This window comes from Hyperolius riggenbachi, chromosome 5, assembly GCF_040937935.1.
Source record: "Hyperolius riggenbachi isolate aHypRig1 chromosome 5, aHypRig1.pri, whole genome shotgun sequence".
NCBI lineage: Eukaryota > Metazoa > Chordata > Amphibia > Anura > Hyperoliidae > Hyperolius > Hyperolius riggenbachi.
The window spans coordinates 84,279,845-84,303,384 of NC_090650.1; the positions used below are offsets into that span (position 1 = coordinate 84,279,845).

The following is a 23,540-nucleotide window of genomic DNA, read 5'->3' on the forward strand; positions in this document are numbered from 1 at the left end:
GTGTTTAGGAATGGTGGGGGTTGGTGTATTTAGGCCTAGATACTTACAGGGGAATAGACATCCGAGTGTAGCTGTAGAACTTCTGTGGGTGTCGTCTGAGGTCCCGGTAGAGGGCCTGGAACTCTCCCTTCCTCTGCCTCCTGGCTAGTAGAGGGTGCACCCACCATCTCCTGCGAGGAGCACGCCTTCTCCCCACATAGTAGTAGGTAAACAACAGGAAGGAGAGAATTCCCAGGTAATAAGCGTAAAAAATGACTGGATCCATGGTCCCAACTGCTGTCTCTGTATCCAAGGATGGTCTCCACACGTCCAGCTGTCTCCAACAATGACCCCAGAGCTTCTGCTGACCTCCCAGAACCCCAGGTATTTATACAGGTTGTTATCTCTTTAAGAATCCGGAACCGGACCGCAACCGTGTTCATACCGCACGGAAACCGTATGCAACCGGACCGGATCCGGACAGGAACCGTACGGTTCAGGTCCGATCCGGCTCCGGTGCGGTCCGGACATCCGGTGCGGTTTTTGCAAAACCGCAAGTGTGAACGGGGCCTAAAAGGCGTAGGGTGGCGGTTTATATATCATTGGAAAGAGTAGAATGAGAGCTTTAAAATGATGTGCATCTTTCCATAGTTTCTGCACTGCTCGGAGTCCCTTTAAAGAGACTCTGTAACAAAATTTTCAGCCTTAGTTCTTCTATCCTATAAGTTCCTTTGCCTGTTCTAATGTGCTCTGGCTTACTGCAGCCTTTCCTAATTGCACTGTCTCTGTAATAAATCGTATCTCCTTTCCTCTGTCGTGTCTGTCGGGCTAAAGCCCCATCTACACGATACGATTCTTTGAACGATTCGATTACGATTCTATTTACGATCCGATTAAATCCGACATGTCCGATCGGGATTCGATTCGATTCAATTCAATTTGCCATTGCAAAACAATGGCAAATCGAATTGAATCGTATCGAATCCCGATCGGACATGTCGGATTTAATCGGATCGTAAATAGAATCGTAATCGAATCGTTCAAAGAATCGTATCGTGTAGATGGGGCTTAAGGCTTGAATGTGTGGAATGTGCAGGGCTGCTTGTGATTGGATAGAAGCGATACACACCCTCTGCAGGCCCCCTGCAGGCTCTGTATGACTCACACACTATGCTTATGTGAGCCTATCACAAGCTGGTTAGTTTGTTTGTAAACACTGCCTAAAACTGGCAATTACAAGCCAGGGTTGCAGCAGAGAGTGGCAGAAACAGCACAGAGGGGCCCAGGAGAACATAATGAATAGAATGGTATTTTTGCTGTAAAAAATGTAGAGTACAGATTCTCTTTAAATCGATTTTCTCAAAAACTACCAAAAAAGTCCAATTTGATTTTTTTTTACTTGTTCCCATGGAAACACAGAATACATGCTGTTTGTATTGGCGGGTCGTTCATAAGTCGGGCTTTCGAAAGTCGGAGACTAGCTGTATATAAAATATTCCTGTGTACACATCATATATACTGTACAGTAACAATCAGATATGTATATCTGACTTTAAAAATACAGGGGCTGCTTTACTGAAGCAGCACAAGTAACTATTTTTTTATTAGTTTATTTCATTTTTTTGGACTAAGCACAGCTATTACTGTATACATAAATTATTTATGATGACTATTATCTGAGAAATACAACATTTTATCATATTTTCTATTTTAATTACAGTTTAAATTCATTAGGAGTCGTAGTCAGTGCATTTTCTCACCGACTCCAGGTATCCAAAAATTACCCCGACTCCACAGCCCTGGCTATAACTACTAGCCAAATCAGCAATTTATAAAAATAAGACAATGCGGTAGTGTGTCTCTTCTTGAGGACATAGAGTTCTAGCATAGATCAGAATAATCAGGCAACAAGTGCAAAGCTGGAACTATTAAATTGTTAGTTTTATTATAAAAACTAACAAAAATATACAGTGGAGCTAGAAAATAAATACATTTGGCAGCTGGACAGATTGGTTGGATAGAATGAAGCAAGAGATGAGAAATGAGGTAGAAAGTTCAAAATACCATGTTGGAGTCCAGTAAGCGACAAAGTCTTTGTATTTAATAATCCAAAATGGTGATTGGCCAGTCTCCTGTCCTGGACCAAGCATGTCCCTGAGTTTTACTCACTTCTGCAGCTGGGAGTGGCCATGACAAAAGTAGTGTTGTCCGGATCATGAACGATTCGGATCTTTGATCCGAATCTATTTAATGAGTTGATCATCCGAATCATCAAAATGAACGATTCGGATCGCAAAAGGGGCGGGGCCAGGAGCGACACGCCCCCTCTCAGCGGGCAACGGGGTCCTGGAAGCAGAGCAGAGATGGATCGCTCTGTTGGAGGGGAGCCAGCCTTGCAAGGACAGCCAGGTAGATGAGAGAGAGGGGACACATGGGTGCCACTGCCAGATATGTGTAGAGCACACATACTGGCTGAAACGTGCTTCTCATTATAGGCTGGCTGTTCCGTAGTGCTGCACAGTGAACACATTTGAAGCTTTTGGCTCAGCACAGCTCAGTAACTTTGCAGGCACTGTGATTGCAGCGTAATATGATCCTCCTGCACTCGGCACTAAACAGCTGCACTTATCTTCTGGGAATGCTTTCTTTCACTGTGTGACGTTTGCATGGAAAGTACACAGATGAGCATATAGGTGAAATAAATACATGTAAAGCATATGATTGCAGCATGTGGGTATTGTGTGCAAACATTTCTGCTCTCTGCTCGTCCCTCCTCCCATCTCTGTCCACTCCCTGCCCTCTGTCCATCTTCTCCCCTTCTCTCTGTGTGTCCACCCCCCTCCCCTTCTCCTGTCCACAGCAGGGAAATACCTGTCCTGCTAGTCATCTCACCCCGAATGCTTCGGTAGTAAAATGATCCGAGATTCGGATCAAAGATCCGGATCTTTTCAATGATCCGATTCGAATCATCCGGATCATTGAAAAGATCCGAACTTCCCATCTCTAGACAAAAGTCCAGCCTTGTGTAATTGGAACAGGGGGCAGTTCCCCCTTCACAGAGAGAGATTTTGGCAGGATTCCTGTTTTGCCAGTCTCTCAATGCCCATAGGTGCCATCAAGAAATGGATTGCATATTTGCATTCAGCAAGGCACTACAAATCCACAGATATGCAACATGAGTGGTAGCTTGCGAGTGTTAGGCCCCTTCTACACTATGTTTCTGTGGGTTGTAATGCAACACAAAATGTGTAGAAAAGTAAATCACATGTATTCTTATGGTGTATTTTACACCATGTTTGGTGCAGCACTTGCGTTATTAACAATGCAGTGTTAGGGCTTGTTCACACTAAGGGTGCTTTCGTTTGTTTTTTTTAAGCGCACGCTATTTTTAAAATCACTCTAGAAGCGCTTGTGCAATGATTCCCTATGACAGTGTTCACATATGAGTGGTTCGATTCCGATCTTCTTACCAAAGCACTGCCTGTACGATTTGCCTCAATGGAAGGTATAGGGAAATCGCAAAGTGCTTGAAAAAACACTTTGTATGGTGATTTCCCCAGCGCTTTCATGAATAAATACATTGTATTTATTAAATTTCCGGGTGAAAGAGTTCACTTCCTGACTGACGTCAGGAAGTGAAAAAATTACTCGCTCTGCAAAAGCGCTTAGAAAAGCGCTTTACAAAAAATGGCAGCACGCATCGTTTAAAAAAAATCGTGCACAAAATCGCAAGACACTAGCGTCAGCTATTTCAATTTTAGATGTGAACAAGGCCTAAAAGGGCCCTAAGGGCCCGTCTCCACTAGTGCGTTGCGGAATCGCCGGCGAATAACTGCAGGCGAAATCGCATGCACGTGCGATTCCGCATGCGTTTTTTGCTGCGATTTCGCATAGGTTAGGGTAATGTGATTTGAACCATGTCACTGCCTGTGTGAATTAACATGGGTACCTATGCGAAATCGCATGCAAATTCGTGGCAAAAAACGCATGGGGAAAATGCATGCGATTTCCCTATTAAATACATTGCCTGCGATTCGCCTGCATTCCACACGCAAGCGAATTCTGAGGGCTCTGCCGTGCAGAAAAATCCTGCACAGAAAAACGCACAGCAAAACTGACAAGTGGAAACAGGCCCATCCACTTGTATTGGCTGTGCGAATCCGCATGCGGATAACGCATGCGGATTCGCGATAGTGGAAACGGGCCCTTACGGAAACCTTTATTGCACAACTGCAGTAGGTGCTGTCTGAGTGAAAATCGCTCAGTAAAAAAGGGCCCTTTTACACTCAATCCATTGCATTAACGCATATGTTTGCGTTAGTATGTGTTAGTTCACATTATTTCCCTAAGTTACAGGACCCCGGTACCAGCAATAGAGAAGGCTGAGGATGGTGGTGTGGGAGCGATCCGTGCGAATGGGGCTGGAGGAAGCCCCAGGTATGTATAAATCTTGTAGGTATGTTCGTCTCTGGTTCACTTTAAGTGTCTCTCTTTCTCATCTTAACAGTTTTGAGGTAAGCTCACCTTATGATATTTATTGTCCAGTCTGTCAGAAAGAATACCCAAGCAGCTCAGGGTGACCCTGGGCCACTATGGAGCATCTTTGCCATGCCCTCCCAGTCCAAACACCCCACTCCAACCTGCTTTCTCAAAGAATGGCCTATCTGTGTTCCAAGAGAAAAACACTCAAGGAGAGAGCCCTCTTTATACACATTTGCAGAACCTCACTACGATACAGCGTCCTACATGTCACTATGGCAACGGGGGCGGGGAGAGAGTAGAACTGTAGCCCAGGAATTCTCAACTTGTCTGCTGCAACACATTCATGTCACTGCAGCCCGGCTATTTCTAGTGCTATATCAATAGTCATGTAGGACTTAGGACTACAGGATAAATTCGTGTACATATTTTTCATATCGTAGTATTATTGTAATAAACCTGATATTTGTCCGCAAATCCGAGCAGCGGAGGCCATTTTTATGTAGTCTTATAGCAACTTCTATGGGAACACAGAGCACGGCCGCAGCAGTTCTGATTGAGGAATGGGAAGCAGGACTTCATAGACTGCATAGTGTAGTCCTAAAAGACTATAACTAATATAGGACTATGAGAAAGGGAGGCAGAGCGGCGACAAATAGCCGGGCTGCAGTAACACAAATGTGTAGTAGTTGCAGACAAGTTGGGAATACCAGGCCTGCGTTCTTCTCTCTCCCCGCCCCCGTTGCCATGGTGACATAGTGGACGCTCTATCGCAGTGAGGTCCTCCTGCGTATGGAACTGTGGTAGAGGTGAGCCGAGGGCCAGAGCCTCTGGAAACAGGGGATCTCGTTGTGCAGTGCAGATGTTTGAGGTGCAGAGCGCCCCGTCACTGGTCAGTGTGTGAATGCTGCGTGTGTCACGTGATGATCTGTATAGTGTAGCTGCGCGCTCCAGACTGACCAACTATTGAGGAAAGTCAAGCTAGGCGTTTCAAATGTCTCAATACATAACTAATAATAAAAAAATATATAGAAAAATAATGCTCCCTCCTTTAGTGTTCATTGTTTGTCTTCTGAAACACAGGAAGGCAGTTCATTGAAAAAGCAGGTTGGAGTTGGATGTTTGGACTGGAAGCTGTTTTTTCTGTACAGGAAAGCGATTTAGGAGTGATTGCGTTTTATGATTCTATAACATTGAAATGCAATCGCTCCAAAATCTCTGCATACACCATCAGCAAATCGTTAATCACTGGCGATCGCTACAGTGTGAACACTACCATTGACTTGCATTAGCAGAAGCATTTTGATGATTGCCAGTGATCAGCAAATCGCTGAAAAATCACCCAGTGTGAACTTGCCCTCAGGGCTGGTGCACACTTGGGTGCTTTTCATTGCTTTGCTGATCGCCAGCGATCAGCAAAGCGCTGTTGCTAATGCATCCCTATGAAATCATTCTCACTGCAGCATTTGCAATTTGCATAAATCACAAATGTGCTGCATGGAGCGCTTTGGGGGCGATTGCAATGTGATTCTCGTTCTTTCGAATGGGAAACACAATGCAAAATCGAGATCATGGTTATTTGCGATGTGTGTCCTAAGTGTGAACTGGCCCTGAGTCTGACTTCCTTATTGCATACTTCTGATGTTTAGGCTAGGTTCACAGTGCTCAGTTGCGTTGCAGAAAAATTCTGCATGTCAACTTACTGCCCATACAGTTCTATGGGCCTGTTCACAGTAACAGATCGTGTTTTTCAAACTTGCTGTATGCAGACTTTGCATTAATGTCTATGTCCACTCTCCATTGCAGTTCACACACATTTTAAGGCATGTGATATGCAATTGACCACTGTGAATCTAGCCTTAATCTCCTAGAGTGCAGTGTCCCATCACTGTGTGCTGCTCCAGCACATCTGTTGCCAGACAAGGGCAATGGTTCCTCTGTGCACTGACCTCCCCCAGTGCCTCCCTTCCTCCTTCCCTATACACAGTCCCAAGCAGAGCATAAATGACAGGTTACTCACCCACCTTTTTGCATTCCACCAAATCTCCCTTCAGCCGGGTCTTCTATAGCTACCTAATACTTGGGGGCTCCTCAAACTAATTAATATTGAGGGTATTACTTTTTACCTAATACTAAGGGGCAACTGTGACTACCTACGCCATGCAGGGGAAGTGGGGAGTTGAAAGCTGGGCTAGCTAGCACACATGCAGGGGGTTTGTGGGTTCATGGAGGGTGAACTCTAGGCTGGCAGAACATCTGTGCCTATAGGCTCCTGTGATGTAAATCCAGGCCTGGATTCATGTTTTTGGAGCTCTGATGGATCATGACTCCATCGAAAACCATTTACTGATCAAAAAAATTGACCAAACGTCTATCAGACATCATTTGATCAGTGTATGGACGCTTGGTGGCGTTTACCGCCAAGCGTTCGGGACTCATCGGCTAAACGCTACCATTGAAGTGAATGGGAGCGTTAAGCATCGCACGGTTAGCGGCAATTACCGTAGATTGTGCAAACGCGGTGCTTCGATCACAAATTTCCCGCATGCGGCATCCAGGGTCTCCTAGCTGCCGCTGCTTCGTGTCCCCTTGCAGGGACGAAAAACGCTGATCGCAACGGGTAGCCGACGATAGCTGTACCGCCGCCCCCTGACGAGACGTCACAGGACGACACGGCTTCCGGGCGCCCGAACCCTGCCTGCCATCTGTGTGAACCAGATTTGCAGATGCAGGCAATGTAGTTTTCAGAAATTCATGATAGATAGCAGAGTACTGTGACACTACCCAGCTAGGTTAGATGGCAATGTGCATTAATAAAACTATTGTTTTAATTTCATACATGACAGAGATGAGATCAACATGAAGGAAATGTCTGCCTTAATGATGTAACTTTACTCATTGCAAAACTGCTGCATGTTACATGTATTTTCTGCAAATTATAATTGTTCTGGTAATCTATCAGGTCCCAAAAACAGACATCATGTCTTCAGAAGAGGTCCTCCCAAGTGTCACCCTGTCTCCGGACCCCGCCATGTACCGGCCTAGACCTACCTCTGAGGAGACACAGGTATGCTGCGTGTAATGGTAGACTGGGGAATTGCTGCACAGTACCAAGTGCTATAATTACAAATGACTCTAGCTAGCATTGTTATTAATGTCACTGCTAGTATTCTTGCATTTTTCTGTGCAACAGGTTGAAACACTTGCTCTGTTTCCTGTGTGACACAACTCCTCATGTTTCTCATAGATAGAGACAGGAGAATAAATTACACTTTTTTTCTTTCTTCATGGCAATAAAGTGGAGTTTTTATGCACTAGAGTCGATAATGCTAACATTGTTAGTGCTGAGACCAACTATGGGCACTTTGCGGAATCACAAAACACCAGCCCTTTTCAAAATCGTGGTGCGATTTCCCGGAGTGATCACAATTTGGCTACTGTAGCCGCTGATACGATTGCTACAGGATCGCTTCCAAACTGCTGCAAGCTGCATTTTGCAATTACTGCTAGTAGGACCACCCCCATAGGGATTCACTGGCATTTTGCTGATCACTGGCAATTGGCATTTTACAATTCCTAGTGGAACCCAGCCCTAAATCCATGTTGAATAGAATGGCAGGTCCCCTATATTCCTCATTCATATTGTACAACATGCATTTTTCTGTATGCAAACACACTGCCCATACCCTTAAGCAGGCACACACATATCCATTGCAATCGATTCTGGTTTCCTGAAGCACTGTCTGTCGTTTAAAATTACTGGACAGTACAATAACACATGAGTTAAACTAACATAATGTGAATTGCAGTATACATGCATCCTAACACATGCGCAACACAATGCTCATTGTGTGAATGAAGCCTAACCGATGGGTGCAGTTTACACTGATACTCCTGACTTAAAGCTACAGAACCACTATCTGCATAGAGTGTGTATGTTTACCCATGCCTATGTGAATTTTCTCTGGGCACTACGGTTTCAACCATTTTTGCATCATTAATTTTTTATTACCTGGCTGGCTGGGTGTGCAAAGCTATCGTCTTGTGCTAAGGACAGATGCTTCTTTGCTGACAGAACAGCAGTCTTTCAGCTGTCCAAATTCATCCCTTTGTGCCCATCATCAGCATGTGAGGTAGTCAGGGAGAGGCCACCAGCCAGTCTTTCCCTGTGAGCACAGAGCCAATTACCTTATCCAACCCACCCCCTTTTCTTTTCCCTGACAAATTTCTCCCTGCTCAGTGTGTAATAAAGCATTGACACTAAACACACCCTTCCCATTGAGTTTATAAAAAGATTTAACACTAGCGCTGTAACAAATGGATTCTTATGGTAGGGCAGGCAGGGTGATAGGAGGTATAAATTGATTTGCCAAACTCACTGGTGAGCATGTGGGATATGTTAAATGCTTTATTACACGCCTAAGAACTGAATAAGAATATAAAACTGCTGAGCTGTAGCTGCAGTTCTGAGCACAAAGAGTAAGCCTCTGCTCCCACTTGTGGAGGACCAGCAGGAGCGGACAGTGTAATGTCCACTCCGATGGTCCTGCAGTAGTCTGGGGCAAATGCGTTACCCCCATAGGCTATATGGGGGAATGCATCAGCCTGCCCGGGATCATTGCAGACAGCACAGAAGTGCGGTCCACCTACTGCAACGGATCCCGCAGATTCATTGCAATGTGAACAGCTCCTATTTATAAAGTAGGAGCTGTTCACTGTCAGCTTAGCGATGAGCGGAAAACTTACAAAAAAATGTACCCACTCAAGTGGGAACACAGCCTTATCTCTTAGCAGCAGAAGGAGGGGTGGTCGAGGTCGTGGTTTTGTGCTGAGGGTGAGTGCTGTTCACTTGCTGGGGAAAAAATGAAGCCACACCCACTCTCCTGGCAGCTGCCTGTACTCTGAAAGGATCCATATGTCACATGACTAACTTTTCTCTACATAAAATATGAACATTGTTTTAGTATCAGTATAGTTCCCCTATCCACCTTCTGGGAGGGTGAACTAAGACTTTTAAACTGATTCGAATATATCTATATCATTTCCAGGATATTTCCCATTTGCTGACGAGTCTGTTCAAAAATGTGTACACTGGAGAAATAATTGGTAAAGACACAGGAGCTAATCTGATCCGGTCCAAAGGAGGAGACAACCCTTATCATCAGAAGTTTGTGGAGGAGCTGCAGCAGGTAAATGTGTGCCGCTAAGAGGGGGTGGCAGGAGGAGGGGCTTACTAGGAGGAGACAACCTTTATCATCAGAAGTTTGTGGAGGAGCTGCAGCAGGTAAATGTGTGCCGCTAAGAGGGCGTGGCAGGAGGAGGGGCTTACTAGGAGGAGACAACCTTTATCATCAGAAGTTTGTGGAGGAGCTGCAGCAGGTAAATGTGTGCCGCTAAGAGGGCGTGGCAGGAGGAGGGGCTTACTAGGAGGAGACAACCTTTATCATCAGAAGTTTATGGAGGAGCTGCAGCAGGTAAATGTGTACCGCTTAGAAGGGAGGGGGGAGAAGGGTCTTACTAATCAAGACAGGTGTAAAACTATAATGGAGCTAACCCTGGCTGAGTGCATAGGTTGTCACATGTCACGGAGGATATGACTCTTCCACCATGCTCCTGTCAGCCAGGCCATTACATTTTTTCCTAGCTGAGACTCAGACTTGAAGCTCCACAAAAACCTTCTTTTGTACTGAAAATACATTTGTTAATATACATTGGCTATCATTCATAAAGCATTCCCGCATGCGGAAATGCCAAAAACAGCTGACTTTACCGAGCACATAGCAACATGTCTATTCATAAAGGCTGTTTCCGCACGAAAAGCTGACATTCCCGAGCAGAGCGATAAATTAGCGCCTTGTGCAGTGACTATCTTAACAAATGTTACTAAATGTCAATTCATAAAGATTAGAGCAAGCGGTATGAGGACTGGGAATACCGCTCCCTTGGAAGTAGCGATAAGCATGCGGATTACAGCTAAGTCAATGGAGACAGACCTCCCAACAGCAGCAGTGAGAGCAGCGCATGGAGGGACTCAGGCAGCTTCTCCTGTTACGCCAGCTTACCGACAGCCTAGAGCCAGCTTAGTTCGGGAAATCACCACACTGCTATCACAACTGTACACATTTTTATGAATGAGCACACAGAAGTCTAAAATACCGAATGCTGTGTTTTCCCGCACTGATTTTCTTTACCGAACACACTTTTATGAATTATAGCCATTGTACTGAGATTCATTTATGTTTGAGGAATCAGGAAGCAACAAAGTTCACGTTAAAGACTGAAGTTATGAAGTGCCCATAAAGTAATTAAGAAGGAACTGAAGTGAAAATAACATAATGAATAACTTTTTTTTTTTTTACAATATTAATTTATATATTATTTAGTCAGTGTTTTCCCAGTGTTAATCTTTCCTCAACCTGATTTACATGCTGAAATTTATCAAAGGAGATGACATCTTTAGTCCTGCCAGGTGATCTCTGCAAAAAAACTGAAGCCAATATGCATGTCCTCCCAGAAAGCTGAAAAGGGGGCGGGGGGTGTTTGAATTCTGCATAGCTAATCAGCCTAGGCTAAAGACTGTGAGGGCAGTGCTCCGTCAATATACAGCAATATATAGATATAAATAAATTTTCTGATGCTGAAACCAGGAAAATTACCTTAAAAGGGGGTATGCTGAATAATTTTCTGCATTCTACTATATATTGTTACAGTGAATCTTTAATTAAACAAATTAATCTCCGGGCTAGGTAAAGGTGGGGTAGTAAAATTTTCAGTCTTTGGTATTGTTCATAATAGCATAAAGCTATACAGGGAGTGCAGAATTATTAGGCAAATGAGTATTTTGACCACATCATCCTCTTTATGCATGTTGTCTTACTGGAGCTGTATAGGCTTGAAAGCCTACTACCAATTAAGCATATTAGGTGATGTGCATCTCTGTAATGAGAAGGGGTGTGGTCTGATGACATCAACACCCTATATCAGGTGTGCATAATTATTAGGCAACTTCCTATCCTTTGGCAAAATGGGTCAAAAGAAGGACTTGACAGGCTCAGAAAAGTCAAAAATAGTGAGATATCTTGCAGAGGGTTGCAGCACTCTTAAAATTGCAAAGCTTCTGAAGCGTGATCATCGAACAATCAAGCGTTTCATTCAAAATAGTCAACAGGGTCGCAAGAAGCGTGTGGAAAAACCAAGGCGCAAAATAACTGCCCATGAACTGAGAAAAGTCAAGCGTGTAGCTGCCAAGATGCCACTTGCCACCAGTTTGGCCATATTTCAGAGCTGTAACATCACTGGAGTGCCCAAAAGCACAAGGTGTGCAATACTCAGAGACATGGCCAAGGTAAGAAAGGCTGAAAGACGACCACCAATGAACAAGACACGCAAGCTGAAACGTCAAGACTGGGCCAAGAAATATCTCAAGACTGATTTTTCTAAGGTTTTATGGACTTTTAAATGAGAGTGAGTCTTGATGGGCCAGATGGATGGGCCCGTGGCTGGATTGGTAAAGGGCAGAGAGCTCCAGTCCGACTCAGACACCAGCAAGGTGGAGGTGGAGTACTGGTTTGGGTTGGTATCATCAAAGATGAGCTTGTGGGGCCTTTTCGGGTTGAGGATGGAGTCAAGCTCAACTCCCAGTCCTACTGCCAGTTTCTGGAAGACACCTTCTTCAAGCAGTGGTACAGGAAGAAGTCTGCATCCTTCAAGAAAAACATGATTTTCATGCAGGACAATGCTCCATCACACGCTTCCAAGTACTCCACAGTGTGGCTGGCAAGAAAGGGTATAAAAGAAGAAAAACTAATGACATGGCCTCCTTGTTCACCTGATCTGAACACCATTGAGAACCTGTGGTCCATCATAAAATGTGAGATTTACAAGGAGGGAAAACAGTACACCTCTCTGATTAGTGTCTGGGAGGCTGTGGTTGCTGCTGCATGCAATGTTGATGGCGAACAGATCAAAACACTGAGATAATCCATGGATGGCAGGCTTTTGAGTGTCCTTGCAAAGAAAGGTGGCTATATTGGTCACTGATTTGTTTTTGGTTTTTTTGAATGTCAGAAATGTATATTTGTGAATGTTGAGATGTTATATTGGTTTCACTGGTAAAAAATAAATAATTGAAATGGGTATATATTTGTTTATTGATAAGTTGCCTAATAATTATGCACAGTAATAGTCACCTGCACACACAGATATCCCCCTAAAATAGCTAAAACTAAAAACAAACTAAAAAATACTTTCAAAAATATTCAGCTTTGATATTAATGAGTTTTTTGGGTTCATTGAGAACATGGTTGTTGTTCAATAATAAAATTATTCCTCAAAAATACAACTTGCCTAATAATTCTGCACTCCCTGTATATTCCACTGTTTGGAAAAAAATTAAACAAAGTACTTTGTACACTATCATCTACAAATAGCAACACTGCAGCAGGCATCATTGTAGCAGTCCCTGGCAGGCCTGCACTTACACTACTAGTATCTACCACAGATATCAATGCAGAAGGTCTTGGCAACACAAGTCCCTCAGCACCTACCACAGACAGAACTTCATACAGTCGTGGTAAAGAACAGCAGCAGTCTCTGGCAGCACATTTACCATTAGCACCTACAAAAAGTGAATAATGCAGCTGGTCCTGGCAGCGCATCCACCACTACATACTACAGGCAGTGCTGAAACAGGTCCTGGAAGCACATGTACCACTACTTGCCACATGTAGCATTGTACCAGGTTCTGGCAGCACATGTACCTCTCCCTACAACCGACAGTATTGCAGCAGGCTCTGGCAGCACATTCACCACTAGCACCTACCACAGGGAATAATGCGGGTCCTGGCAGCACATCCACCACTACCTACCACAGGCAGTATTGCAACAGGTACCGGTAGTTCATCACCTTTACATACCACAGGCAGTATTGCAGCAGGTCCTGGCAGCACATGTACCACTACTTACCACAGACAGTGTTGCAGCAGGTCCTGGCAGCATATGTACCACTACTTACCACAGACAGTGTTGCAGCAGGTCCTGGCAGCGGGGACCTTGGAACACGCCCGGATTTACATCACAGGAGCCTCTAGGCATGGCTGTCCTGTCACCCTAGACTTTGTCCTCCATAAACTTTCAAGCCCCTGCCGAACCGCACTGCAAGTGTTCTGGCTGACCTAGCTGTCACTTCTCCCTTACTTACCTTGCCTGTCATAGGTAGCTAAAGGTACCCTTTAGTATTAGGCAGCCAGAGGTACCCTCTGTATTAAGTAACTAGAGGTCTCCCAAAGTATTAGGTAGCTAGAGTTGCCCCCGACTGAAGGGAGATTTTGTCAGTGGATTGCCGAGATCCGGATGAGTAACCTCTCATGTACACTCTGCTCAGGACTCTGCATAGGGAGGGAGGCACTAGGGGAGGGGAGTGAGCCACCTTTCTATCATCGGGCACCTGTAGGCACGTGCCTACAGTGCCTTATGGTAAATCTACAGTGTCTTATGGTAAATCTGGCCCTGCCTTGGAACAGGAAGTGAAGGTAAAGCTTCTCTATGGAGATGTGTAGACAATAACTTAGCCTTAGACAAAGTTTATGCTCCTAATGTGATTATAAGAGGGCTAGTGTGCTGTAGGTGTGTTTTTATCCAACAAATGCACTTTCTCCTTATGCCTGCTCACGTAGGTTCGCGCAGAGTACGATCGCAGGATAGCGCAGTGTGACATGGTGGAGCGTCACATCATCCAGGCACGAGCTCGGGCTACAGCGGAGGAGGAACATGTACTGAACCGTCTGAAGGAGGAAGCTGGGGATGCCTACCAACAGCTGGGGCTGCCTCCGGGTAGGATAACTGCCAACACTGGAAGTGCCCGTCAGCTATCGAGGGGTTATTTTTTAATATATTGTAAAACTTAATGCGTCTAGTCTTCAGAGATTCATTTGACTAATGAATGCAATCTGAATGTTCAGTTGTCTAGTCAATTGTGTCATTTTATTGCATTGACTGAAAATCAAACTTGTTAAATACATTTTTTTTACTTCTACTTCCATACAATTTGATTGGTTATCAAAAGAGAAATTTGGCCATTTTTGTCCCATCATGTTTTGGTAAAATTTCTACATTTGTGTGCAGTTTGGTTTGATTGCAGGGAAAGGATGGAGGCTGACATGTTTATTTCCTCTTTAAATAATGCAAACTGCCTGGCTGTCCTGCTGATCCTCTGCCTTAAGGTGGCCATACACTGGTCGATTTGCCATCAGATTCGACCAACAGATAAATCCCTCTCTGATCGAATCTGATCAGAGAGGGATCGTATGGCCACCTTTACTGCAAACAGATTGTAAATCAATTTCAGCCTGAAACCGATCACAGTCTGTGGAGCTGCCGCTGCTGCCCCCCCCCCCTGCGTACATTACCTGTTCCGGCCGGTGCGAGTCCCCTGGTCTTCTTCTCCGCTCCGACTACTGAACTTCCTGTCCAGGGGAAGTTTTATCAGTAGAGTGCGCTCTACTGTTTAAACTTCCTGCCGGGACAGGAAGTTCTGTGTAGCTCTGGAGCCCGAAGCGGAGAAGAAGACCAGGGGACTCGCACCGGTTGGAGCAGGTAATGTATCACCGCTGTATTGCGTCGGTCGTCGGGCATTTGAACGCCGCTAACGACGCACACCCGACCCGCCGGCGACCGAGAAAAATCTTACACACGGATGGGTCGACGGGAATCGACGGGAACGATCGATTTCGGACGGAAATCGATCGTTCTGTCAGCGGTGTGCGCGGTGATTTCACAGCTGTTTCGATCACTGTGATCGAAACGGCTGTATACCGGCGGTAAAATCGTTATGTGTATGGGCCCCTTTAGCCATAGACTTTGAACAATCATGCAGATCAGATGGTTCTGACATAAATCTGACAAGATTAGCTGCATGCTTGTTTCAGGTGTGTGATTCAGAAACTGCTGACCAGAAACATCAGCAGGACAGCCAGGCAACTGGTATTGTTTAAAAGGAAATAAATATGGCAGACTTCATATGTCTCTCACCTCGGGTTCCTTTTAAGCAGAAAGGTGAGCAGCAGCAGAAACACCAAAGTGCAACCTACCGCTCTTCTGTAGTTGTGCATGACTCATTGAAATGTCCGGTGGCTGTGCAGTGGAATAGTGGAATTTGGATGAGGGGGGAAAAGGTGCAGCAACTTGCCTGCAAGTCCTATTAACCCTGTGCCACCCCCTTCCCACCCTTCCACCCCTGCAAGTTGGTATTCCACAGACTCTTGTCCCATATGATGGATAAAGGGTTCTTCCCCACTTCCGGTGCCCAGTAGAAGGTGGAGGTGATATTATAGAGGGAGGACTTGTGGTGGGATGTTAGTCCGTAAGATTCTAATAATTTCAAGTTGATTTCGATTTTATGCTAATTTTATGGACATATATTCAGCTTGAAATCGGACCGATCACGGTCCCTGCTTTGGGAGGGGGCAGATATCTAGCGATTCCCTTTATTTCTAATGGCATCCAGATTCCATTAGTAAGTTCCTCCCACCCATACCAGCTCCTCAGCCTGGATGTGGGGGGCAGCCAAATAAGCAGGTTGATTATAGGTATACTTTAAGGTGTATATACATTTGACACAAGTATGTGATTTTTTTACAGTGGAGTCATATTTTAGATGGTGTGTTGACAATGATCTACTAAAAAAGCACAAGCTTATCTGTCCTGAGGACTACATCACTGATGTGCAGCCCATTACAAAAGCTCCTAAAGGTATGTACTTTTATAATATGCACTGCAGGGGCCTTACTTTAGTGATACGTGTATTTATAGCTTTTACAGAGTATGCAGGTTTGAAGTAGAGTTATCACTTTTTTCCCTTGACCAGATTTCATACTGCTTCATATGGGGGTACATCTGGCTATGGGAGGGGGGCTGTCTCATATGGGGGCACATCTGGCTATAGGAGAGCTGCATAATACAGGGGGCACATCTGGCTATGGGCAGGGATGCTGCCTTATACAGGAGGCAGGTCTGGCTATGGTGAGGGGGGCTGCCTCATCATGGGGGCACATCTGGCCGTGGAGGGGGGCTAATACAGGGGGCACATCTGGATATGGGAAAGAGGTGGGTGGCATCCTAATACTGGGGGCACATCTGGCTATGGAGAGGGGGGCTGCCTCATACGGGGGCATATCTGGCTATAGGAGAGCAGCATAATACAGGGGGCACATCTGGCAATGGAGAGGGGAGCTGTCTCATACTGGGGGCACATCTGGCTATAGGGAGGGAGCTAATTCAGGGGGCACATCTGGCTATGGAGAGGGGGGCTGCCTCATACTGGGGGCACATCTGGCTATAGGGAGGGGGCTAATTCAGGGGGCACATCTGGCAATGGAGAGGGGCGCTGCCTCATACTGGGGGCACATCTGGCTATAGGGAGGGAGCTAATTCAGGGGGCACATCTGGCTATGAAGAAGGGGGCTGCCTCATACTGGGGGAACATCTGGCTATAGGGAGGGGGCTAATTCAGGGGGCACATCTGGCTATGGAGAGGGGGCTAATTCAGGGGGCACATCTGGCTATGGAGAGGGGGGCTGCCTCATACTGGGGGCACATCTGGCTATAGGGAGGGGGCTAATTCAGGGGGCACATCTGGCAATGGAGAGGGGCGCTGCCTCATACTGGGGGCACATCTGGCTATAGGGAGGGAGCTAATTCAGGGGGCACATCTGGCTATGAAGAAGGGGGCTGCCTCATACTGGGGGCACATCTAGCTATAGGGAGGGAGCTAATTCAGGGGGTACATCTGGCAATGGAGAGGTGTGCTGCCTCATACAGGGAGCACATCTGGCTATAGGGAGGGAGCTAATTCAGGGGGCACATCTGGCTATGGAGAAGGGGGCTGCCTCATACTGGGGGCACATCTGGCCATAGGCAGGGGGATAATTCAGGGGGCACATCTGGGTAAGGGATGGGGGGCTGCCTAATACAGGGGCATATCTGGCTATGGGAACAGTCTCTGCCTAATACAGGAGGCACATCTGGCTATGTGGAGGGGTGCTTCCTAATACAGGGGCACATCTGGCTATGGTGAGGGGGGCTGTCCTTATCTTGGGGGCAAAGATGGCTATGGGAAGGGGGCTAATACGGGGGGCACATCTGGCTATGGTGAGGGAAGCTGCCTTATCATAGGGGCACAGATGGATATGGGGAGAGGAGCTGTATAGTACTGGGGCACATCTGGCTATTTATATTGGTGAAGGGGAAGGCCTTATACTGGGAGCACATCTGGCTATTATACTAGGAAGGGGGTATGCCTCATACTGGGCGCACATCTGGCTATTATACTAGGAATGGGGTATGCCTCATACTGGGAGCACATCTGGCTATTATACTAGGAATGGTGTATGTTTCATACTGGGACCATATCTGGCTTTTATACTTTGGAGGGGGCTTACATGTAAGTCAACCACTTTTACCTGATTTCTGGGGGAAAAGTGGGTACCTCAAATTATATGCATGTTGGCTTATACACGAGTATATACAGTAATTAGCAGTAATGTGTTCAATTTTTCAGGCTTTTGTGAGCCCTCCTGTTACAAAGAGACATTCAGCTTCCATCAGCACATATCCAGAAGTCCTGTGGATGATGGTTACTATGAGCCAGCGGCTGCAGATACAGTGATGAAGGCCTCTTCCTCCAACCTGACATTATCCTCTGTATGTGATGCTGAAGAGCCGAGCCTCAGGAAGTCTAGTAAGGTACTAGTCACCTGTCTGGCAATCTGCATGCAGAGTAACCCCTGATCTCAGTGGGGATTTGGATATTGGATGAATTGTCTGCTCATCACTAGCATAGCCTGTTCCTCTCGGTGGGAGTCCCCCAAGGTTCGGTCCTTGGCCCCCTACTGTTCACCCTATACACATCCTCCATTGGCAAGGTTATCTCCTCCATGGGTTTTAACTATCATCTGTATGCAGATGACACCCATATCTACCTCCACACCCCTGACATATCCACCACTACCATGGACAAGGTCTCCTCCTGCCTATCAGCCATCTCCTCCTGGATGTCCGCTAGGTTCCTGAAACTAAATCTAGACAAAACGGAATTTATGATCTTCCCACCCCGGCCATCCACGAACCTCCCAGATGTGCATGTCACTGTTAACCACACTACCATTCGCCCTACCTCTCAAGCCCGCTGTCTGGGTGTCACCCTGGACTCCGCACTCTCCTTCACTTCCCACATCCAAATCCTCACAAAGTCCTGCAACTTCCACCTTCGTAACATCTGTAAGATTCGCCCTTTCCTGACCTCTGCCACCACCAAACTCCTCATCCATGCCCTCATAATTTCCCGCCTTGACTACTGCAATGCCCTGCTGTCTGGTCTCCCTATGACCCGGACAGCCCCACTGCAGTCCATCATGAATGCGGCAGCCAGAATTATCCACTGCTCCCATCGCTCCACCACGGCAGATCCCCTCCTAGAATCCCTCCACTGGCTTCCTATCCAGTCCAGAATCAAATTCAAGATACTGTGTCTGACCTACAAATCTGTCCACAAAACCTGTCCAACCTACATTTCCGATCTTACTCAGAGGTACACACCTAGCCGCTCACTCCGCTCTTCCAATGAACTTCGCCTAACCGCCCCCCGCATCACCCAGTCCCATGCACGCCTCCAGGACTTCTCAAGAGCTGCTCCAACACTATGGAACTCCCTACCTCCACCCATTAGGGCAGCCCCCTCCTTCAACATCTTCAAGAAAGCCCTCAAAACTCACCTTTTCACTCTGGCCTACTACCCCTCACAAGTGCTCTAAACCTACAGCTGAACTCTGGTCCCCTACCGTTCGTGTCCTTACCTCTCCCTCTAGATTGTAAGCCTTTGGGCAGGGTCCTCCTCCTTTTGTGTCCTACCTGATCATGCACCTCCATTACTGTGAACCCATGCTATGGATCTGAGTGAACCTAACTTGCCTAATCTCCATGCTCAATCCAGTCACTGACTAAGCATTACCTTGTACTCATACTGTGCTGTGTGATCTGGTTTTCTATTATTCCTGTATTGTCATATTGCTGTATGTCACCCCTAAATATTGTCTGTAACCTAAATTAATGTTCAGCGCTGCGTTGGCGCTTTATAAATACAATAAATAATAATAATAATAATAATATCTAAGTATTTTTGTTGACTGTCTTTTTTTTTAGAAATCTACACCAGTGAAAAAGCGGCAACGGAAGCAAGAGATGAGCGCTGAGGAAAGAGAGGTTCAGCGTGCGCATCTGGCCCAGCTAGAGAAACGCCACAACTTCCTGAAGAATCCCCGCTTCCTGCGACCGAACACCCTGCATGGTGGACGATCTCTCATCCTCCCACCAAGGAAGAAAGAAGTATTGATATCTGGCAGAAGCAGACTGATTGAAGAACAGTAAGAATAACACTGTTTTACATTCCCCTTGGGAATATTCTAACCAAGTCCATAAAGATGTACCTGGGATCTCTAGTCCTACATGGGAGTTGCCTGTGTTCCTTCCAACGGCAGAGAATAGGGAATAAATTCACTAAGCTCCTATTACTCCTTATGGGAACTGAATAACCATAATAAAGCGGAGCAGTGGATGCTTGAGATTCAATTGGATCTCTTTGAACCTAGATTTCTAACCCAAAATACACTTATGGGATTCTAGGAAAGTACTATTTATTTTAATTTCAGGTTTACTTTAAATTATTAGTTTCTTTTTATCTCCTTACATTGCCTCTGAAGTAAACCCAAGCAATATACATTGAGTATGAAATAATAAAGTACATACAATACAATACAATACAATAACATTTCTATAGCGCTTTTCTCCCATAGGACTCAAAGCGCTTAGGCTCTCTCAGATTCAGTAATTAGTAGGATGAAGTATTCACACAACAAAAGTTATATTTCTGCAAATGCCAAACTGAACAGGTGGGTTTTCAGTCTGGATTTAAACACGTCCAGGGATGGAGCTGTCCTGATCTGTTGAGGTAAGGAGTTCCAAAACGTAGGGGCAGCATAACAGAAGGCTCTGGGACCAAAAGTTTCCAAGTGGACTCTGGGTATGACTAGATTATTAGAACCTGTGGATCTGAGAATGCGGGGATTGCTACGCAGCTGCAACATATCTTTCATGTATCCAGGGCCTAAATTATTCAGGGATTTGATGTCAGTAGGCCGATCTTGAATAGGACCCTCCATTCTATAGGTAGCCAGTGAAGGGAGTGCAGGACTGGCATTATGTGGCAGTGACGGGGTTGGTTGGTTAGCAGTCTGGCAGCAGTATTCTGTATCAGCTGTAGTCGGTACAAGACCTTTTTTGGAAGGCCAGTGTAGAGAGCATTGCAGTAGTCCAGTCGGGATGTGATGAAGGCGTGGACTAAGGTTGGCAGATCTTCTGGGGGTATGAGGTGCTTGATTTTTGCAATGTTCTTCAGGTGAAAATAGGATGATTTCACCACAGCAGAGATTTGAGTTCTGAAGTTTAAATCCCAATCAATTAGAACTCCCAGGCTACGCACATGATCAGAGCTGCGCAGATCCGTGCCTCCTATTCCCAGTGGTGAAGACTGCAAGTTAAGTTGTTTTGTTATCATGCTCTGCCCTCCTATCAGAAGGACTTCAGTTTTGTCTGCATTTAGTTTCAGCCAGTTGTCATTCATCCATTGCTGTAGTTCACGTAAGCAGGCGTTTATAGTTAGAGTTGGGTCTGTCACACCAGGCTTGAAGGAAAGATATAGTTGAGTGTCGTCTGCATAGCAGTGGTATGTCAGGCCATGTTTTTGGATTAGTTTTCCCAGCGGTAACATGTAAATCGTGAAAAGCAGGGGAGAGAGGATTGAGCCCTGGGGCACCCCATACCTAAGTGATACAGGGGTGGACAGGAAGGGCCCCATAGACACTTTGTGGGTTCTGCCACTCAAGAAGGATTGGAACCACTGAAGAACTATGCCATCAATGCCGCAGTATTCCTGTAGCCTGTTTATCAAGATGTCATGGTCAACTGTATCAAAGGCTGCAGAAAGGTCTAGCAGTATGAGGATGGAGCACTCTCCTCTGTCTCTTGCCATGAGCAGGTGGTTGCATATTTGGATGAGGGCCGTTTCAGTGCTGTGGTGTTTCCTGAAGCCAGACTGGAATGGGTCATAACTGTTGTTTTGTAGGATTTTGGCTTCTAGCTGGAGGTAAACAGCTTTTTCAATTAGCTTGCCCAGAAAGGGAAGGTTAGAGACAGGTCTGTAGCTGGTCATTGCATCTGGGTCCAGGGAGGGTTTTTTGAGGAGAGGCCTGATGATTGCTTCCTTCAGTAAAGCAGGAAATATCCCTGATTTTAAGGAACAGTTAACAATTTTTAGGAATACCGGTACGAACAGGTCGGGGCAGTTCAACATGAACTGTGTTGGGCCAGGATCTAGGTCACAGGTAGTTAGGTGGACGTGAAGGAGGATGCTTGATGTGACTTCTTCATCAATTTCTTTGAAGTTTGACCAAGGTGTTACATTGTCTCTGCTAATGGTCTTCGGCGCTATATTAGGCTCAGATGCTGTAAGTTGGATGGCGGACCTTATAGCGGAGACTTTGTCTGTGAAGAAATGGGCAAATTGGTCACAGAGGTCCTTTGAAGACTCGATGTTAAGTTTTTGACATGCCGGGTTGCAGAGTTTTTCCACTGTGCGGAACAGTTGGGCTGGTTTGTTAACTGCATTTGCAATCTCTTGTGATAGAAAGGATGATTTTTTTCCCGTGATTACCTTTTGGTAGCTCTTCAAGTGGAGGATTAAGGCATGTTTGTCTTCTGGGGACTAAGATTTGCGCCACAGTCTCTCAAGTTTTCGGCCTTGTCTTTTCAGCTCTTTTATAGCGTTATCAAACCACTGTGCATGATGGTGTGGAGTAAGATATTTGGTGCGCAGAGGAGCAATGGTCTCAAAGGTGGAGGACACACATTTGTTGTATTTAAACACCAGAGTATCAGGGTCCAAGCTGGAGTCAGTCAATTCATCAAAGCTAAGGTTATCTCGGATATGTTGAGGTGTTAGCCCTTTTAAGCGGCGATATTTTATTTGATTCTTGACCTGGTGTTTGACAGCTGGTATTGAGAGGGAGAAGTGGATAGTGTGATGGTCTGACCAGGCAACAGGATTAATTTCCACATTGGCTATTGACAGCCCAGTATGGAATATAAGGTCCAGAGTGTGGCCTTTCCTGTGAGTAGCAGTACATAGGGTGCATTCAGCAAAGTATGGTGACGTTGCCGCATGCAGGGAGCGTGCAGCATTTTTACTGGTATTACCTACAGTCAGGAAGCGCGCGTTGTGCTGAGAATAGCAATTGGATAAGTGACAGCGACATGCCAAAACAACGGAAAATTGAATACTCACCTTACGGTAATTTTCCTTTCCTGATGCATCCATGTCAGCACAACGGGTATTGGCTCCGCCCAATGACCCCACAGGACACATGTGTATAAAGATTTGCCACACCCTCCCATACATGTCTCGTAACTAGTGCCTCACCGAACAGTGGGCGGGTCCCTTGTGCTGACATGGATGCATCAGGAAAGGAAAATTACCGTAAGGTGAGTATTCAATTTTCCGTTTTCCTAATGCCTCCATGTCAGCACAACGGGATGTAAGTAGACAATAAAATACGGGAGGGAACTGGAGCAGGTGCAAACAAAATCTGTTTATTCACATTATAAGAGAAGAAGATCTGTAATTATACAGTGGGTGTAGCATTCTATTAGGAAGATAGAACGGCTCTCCCAAACTCCACAGTCGTAGTGCTGGCAGTGTCAACTTGATAGTGCCTTATGAAGGTGTTTATCGTGCTCCAATTGGCCGCTTGACATATCTTGGTAGCAGATATATTGGACTGAGCTGCCCAGGATGCGGACAATCCTCTGGTCGAGTGTGCCCTTATCTCACTCGGAGGCTCTTTCCCAGCTGCCCTATAAGCACCCTGGATTGTTCGAACCAGCCATGAGGCTATAGTCCTCGATGAAGCTGCCTCCCCTTTACGATAGCCTGCCGGTATGATGAATAATCTGTCCGTTTTTTTTTATATCCCGTG

At 45.8% G+C, this 23,540-nt stretch overlaps 1 protein-coding gene across 3 annotated transcripts in view; it reads left to right on the forward strand.

Moving 5' to 3' along the window:
• The first annotated feature begins 4,786 nt into the window (after positions 1–4,786).
• DLEC1 (DLEC1 cilia and flagella associated protein) overlaps positions 4,787–23,540 on the forward strand; it is a 99,425-nt gene continuing 80,671 nt past the window's right edge. For 2 of the 3 annotated variants that reach the window (XM_068235933.1, XM_068235934.1), the window contains exons 1-7: positions 5,270–5,350; positions 7,421–7,525; positions 9,507–9,647; positions 14,133–14,289; positions 16,096–16,206; positions 18,014–18,198; positions 19,654–19,874. In XM_068235933.1, coding sequence (XP_068092034.1) covers positions 5,321–5,350; positions 7,421–7,525; positions 9,507–9,647; positions 14,133–14,289; positions 16,096–16,206; positions 18,014–18,198; positions 19,654–19,874 — 950 coding nt within the window. In that variant the 5' untranslated portion in view covers positions 5,270–5,320. The other variant, XM_068235935.1, reaches the window with a different exon arrangement.